Source organism: Pectinophora gossypiella, unplaced genomic scaffold (assembly GCF_024362695.1).
Source record: "Pectinophora gossypiella unplaced genomic scaffold, ilPecGoss1.1 Pgos_39, whole genome shotgun sequence".
NCBI lineage: Eukaryota > Metazoa > Arthropoda > Insecta > Lepidoptera > Gelechiidae > Pectinophora > Pectinophora gossypiella.
In genome coordinates, this window is record NW_026063249.1 from 157,457 (window position 1) to 162,005 (window position 4,549).

Here is a 4,549-nt window from a genome sequence, read left to right on the forward strand (position 1 = left end):
CATACCGTCTGGTCTTTTTCCGTCTGAACGGCTAAGACCCGGAGGTTCCAGCGCACACGGAATATTTGCTGAGACAAGGGCCCGGCGGACGATTTCGTTTAACGCATGATGCCGTGGAAATCTTCCAGCACATCGACAACAACTCAGAGCATGATGGCCGTTGGCCTCCACCAGGGAACCGCAAATGCATTGATGTTTTTCGCACACATTGCAGCCCAGGCGAAGAGCAACCGCCACACGAACCGAGTCGCTATCGAGAAAAGTTCCCATGTGCGGAGATGGTAGTGCATGAAGCCATGCACCGGCCTCTGGCTGTGAAACTGCCTTTAACCTGGCTGCATCCTCCCCCACACAGTCACTTACCAGCTCCTGCAAAACATGCCGAGCTCCGACATCATCCCAAGCTCTCTGCCTGCATGGATGAGCCGGAACAGGCACAGACGGATTGGAAGTCGTCCAAACCGACAAAGCGTCTTCCGCAAAGGGGATGTTCACCCTGCCACCATAAAATGATAAAATATCAGTAACAAGGTCCGCAACCCCATGCGTCGACGCCAGGTAGGCTGGTATACCCACATCTCGCGCGCAGCGCACGCCTATCTCTCCATGCCGGATCGGCAAAGCCGCCTGGCAAGCCAAAGCAACATGGGCCGAGACATTCCTAAGACGATCGCGAGCGAGTAAGAGCAGCTGCCTTCTGTTCTCGATGGCATCAGGTATAGCATTTGGAAAGATGGGCGAACCCAACAAGCAAAAATCGTTGGGAGACATCTCTTTGAGCCCAGGAAGTAAAGTAGATAAAAGGGAGAAAGAAGAACGGGAATTTGGACCACAGGGGAAAAACTCACATTTGGACGCGCTCACTTCCAGCCCCACCTCCGCAAACCGCGGCAAGAGTTTACTAAGGTCCCGCTCCACTACTTCGGGATTTCCTCCTACGGTGCCGTCATCCAAGTACCATATATTTAACGGTGACTCTAACTCCGAAATAACTTTGTGGATCGCTAGACTGAAAGCGAGCGGCCCAAGTGGGTCCCCCTGCTGGGCTCCCACCTGGGAAAGAATAAGAGATCCATCATAAAACAGATTAGAAGGAGATTGGTAAACTTGAAAAAGAAAAGGATATAAGGAAGGAATCTGCTCGCGCACTTCGCCCAAAAGTACGTCTCTTTCTATGGTATTGAATGCGTTTCGCACATCCAGCTTAACAATAACGCAACTTTCATTGGCTGGGTCCATTGCGAATGTGCGTGTCGCGTGAATAGCCGCCTCACATCCCAACTGAGTGCCAAAACCGAGCTGATGTGGCTGGAGATACAATGCCATATCCTTTTTCACCGCACGGCATCCTAACTTTGCTACCAAACGACGCAACGTGCTCCCAACAGCAATGGGTCTCACGCCACCGTCCTTCTTTGACAACGCACACAGCGATGCACCGTACAAGTAGGGGCACACCTCAGGCAGGAGGTTTCCGCCTAACAAGAAATTGGACATTTTAGTAAGGCTCTCCAGCAACCGCCGTCCATTATCACCCGCAGACTTTGACGTCAGCTCTTTTAAGTGAGCTGGACGTAAACCATCCAGTCCTGCCGCTGAACCAGTATAGAATGTACTGAGAGCATGCACCACATCTTCCACATTAACAGTTAAAGCGGCTGTGGATGCCCCCGGTGCAGGAGGAAGGGCGAGCGGGCGGGATGGCGATGGGTGCTTTGTCTGCAACGATGCGAGGGTGTCAGGACCAGGAGTTGCCATTGTGTCCTCGGACATTAACACGCGGACGGCACCTCTCAAATCACCCTCAAAAACTTTGGTCTCAATTGTTCTATACACTGACGGTGATTTGAGTGACGACTGTCCAATACTAGTGTTGAGACTTAAATCACCTATTGTGGCTACATGTTGCTTGACTTTGGTCGTAAGGTTTCCTGGAGCAGTATTATCTGGTACCCTAAAAGCCGAATAAGCAAATGTAAGCAAAGCGTACCAGTCGGCAACCCCATTCGCCTCAACACATTTCTCAATGAGATTACACATCTTGCCGGCCGCTGCATTTCTAGCTCCTTTTGGAATATGTTTTAAAACACGTATAGTCTTTTTCAAGGAAGCTAAAACATCGAGGCTAAACTGAGGCGACACCCCGTCAACCAGACCAGCAACAGCAGTCGAGGACAACGGGAGCGAGGGCGCGGGATTAAGACCGTGTTCATGTTTGTGTGAACGGCCTATATATGTACTTTAAGTCCATGTGGACAAAATGTACGCGGACAATACGGACACGTAACGCTCTCAGAAGTGGAACTCATTATATATTTTGTTAAAATAAATTTAAATTAATAAAATAAAACGAATTAGGTATCACAATAATACATTCAATTATTATATTAAAATACTAAATTTATATTAAATGTCAACAAAATTAAATTTATACAATGAAAAATTTATCAAAAAATTAAATTAAATATTTTCCTACAAATAATACATCTGACTTTAAATAAAATGATAGATAGGTACCTACAATTAAAAGTAAAATTAAAAATAAGGCATGTAAAGGTGCCTTAAAGTCTAACTGCGAATCACAGTTCTAACACTAGAAATAAATTAATAAATATATTTTATCACACAAGAAATCAATGTACAAATTCAGTAATAATAGTCAATAAATTTAAAAATTACAACACCTGATCAACACTCAAAATCTAATAATAATTTAAAAAATATTATTTGAAGCAATTAATATTAACTAAAAAGGAATTTTACACTTAAAACACAATAAAAGATATATGTTTCACAAAAATAGCAAAATATTAAAAATCACAAAAAGTCAAAAACGGTTTTTCGTCGCCGGGGTTTGAACTCGGAGCCAGCGGCTTTAAACAGTCAACGATAACGTCCTCACACCACTAGGCCATCGATGCAATAATATAAGGCTGCGAAATTTGCGACCAGTAGGAGGCATAAAGTTTACAGACTTTAAAACAACTGACGTGCAGTCCAAAGGTCATCTTCGTGTTTTTGCAGACAACTGTTGTAGTCCTTTGATTAAAAATCCTCTGATGAGTCCGCTCACTCTGAATACACTCGTCGTACTAAAGTTATCATATTCCCTTGAAGAATTGATGCATAATTACATGCACAAAAGGCAACAGCAACATTCCATTGGAACTTTTGTTTGTCTTTGTTGTCTGCACAAAACACTTCACCAACACTAGTACACATTAATCGCAGCACTTACAATGCGTAGTATATAAAAACGTGAATTTTTATACGTATTTTCCAACTTAAAAAAATATATATAAAGAATCAGCTTATTCGCTGTAGAACTTCGTTCTACCCTCCTTTTAGTTTTAGTTTATATTTAGCCACGTAGGACTGTTTATAAGAAAAAGAAACAAACTTATCATCTAGTCACGGAGAGTTCATTAATTCAATGCATTGCGATTCAGACTTAATGGAAATAACTTGCGAGTTATCATACTTCCGCAAATAGATTTTCCCATATGCTGTCCAGCAATACTTGTAGTTTTTGGTTTTCGCGATGTCTCTTGCTAAAAAGTGTAATCGAGCTCCTTTACTTGTGAGATTTTCAGAGATAAAGATAGGCGTGTCCACCTCACCTTTGAGGGCCAAGCTTCTTGTAGTTCTTATACTTCTTGATCAGTTCCGCTTTAACAAAAGTTGACGAAGTTTCAACCACAATGGGCGTATTCTTTGGGCCACCTTTCTTGCCACGAACTCTATATATGTCTGTCACATCCCTCTTGGTTAAGTCGCATCCCACAGTTGAAGATAAGTTGACAACCATATTTAGTAAGTCATCTTTAGTTTCATTGTCTGTAAATGGCACGTTTTTTTAGCTCAAAATTCGGTTTGCGAAGTGACATCTGAAGATCTTCAATATTTTTCTCAAGTAGGGAAATGTACTCCCTGTCTTCCCTTCTTTTCAGCTCGAGATACTCTATTTTACCTTGCAATTCTTTGTTTTGCTCTGAGAGGAAGGAGACAGACTCTAAGATTCCCTTATTTGTCTCTTGGACTTCCTTTAGGTTTGCTAACATTTGGTTAATTTTAGCATCAGAGTTAGCAAACAGGGCCGACATCGTCTTTATCATTTCGTCCTTAAATGTTGCAAAATCTGTCAGAGTTATAGGTTCATCCTCTCTGGCTCGCTTCTTACGACTTACTACAAAGTTTGTCGGAGTCACTTGCAAATCCGGCTCTGACGCAGACTTCTCCAGAGAAACATTCATCGTTTCTATCTATATAGTTTGAATTGTTAAGCAAGCTCGCAAAAAGTGCCAATTTAATCCCAAAACAGTAACGTTTAGTTCTGGTCATGTACCAGGAGCACATAAATTAGAAGCGGCAAGTCAGCAATGTACGTCGAAATAAAAAGCCAGCCATGTACGTCGTGGGCGTGGCCTCAGTGCGTAGTTGCGTATGTGTGCGTTTATATCGAGAGGACTGGTTCGTAGCTCACCGTGTCGTGTGCTCAACAAAATAGGTAAATTCGCTCACTATTCAATGCGATCCGGACGGTCAGGTA

At 43.0% G+C, this 4,549-nt stretch overlaps 1 protein-coding gene across 1 annotated transcript; it reads right to left on the bottom strand.

The window, feature by feature from the left end:
* Positions 1-330: 330 nt before the first annotated feature.
* Positions 331-4,253, bottom strand: LOC126381175 (uncharacterized). The gene is made up of 5 exons (XM_050030695.1): positions 3,971-4,253; positions 3,621-3,837; positions 2,574-2,593; positions 849-2,066; positions 331-496 (listed from the first exon to the last, which is right to left on the bottom strand). The coding sequence occupies exons 1-5, from the start codon at positions 4,251-4,253 to the stop codon at positions 492-494; spliced, it is 1,743 nt and encodes a 580-aa protein (XP_049886652.1). The 3' UTR covers positions 331-491.
* Positions 4,254-4,549: the final 296 nt, after the last annotated feature.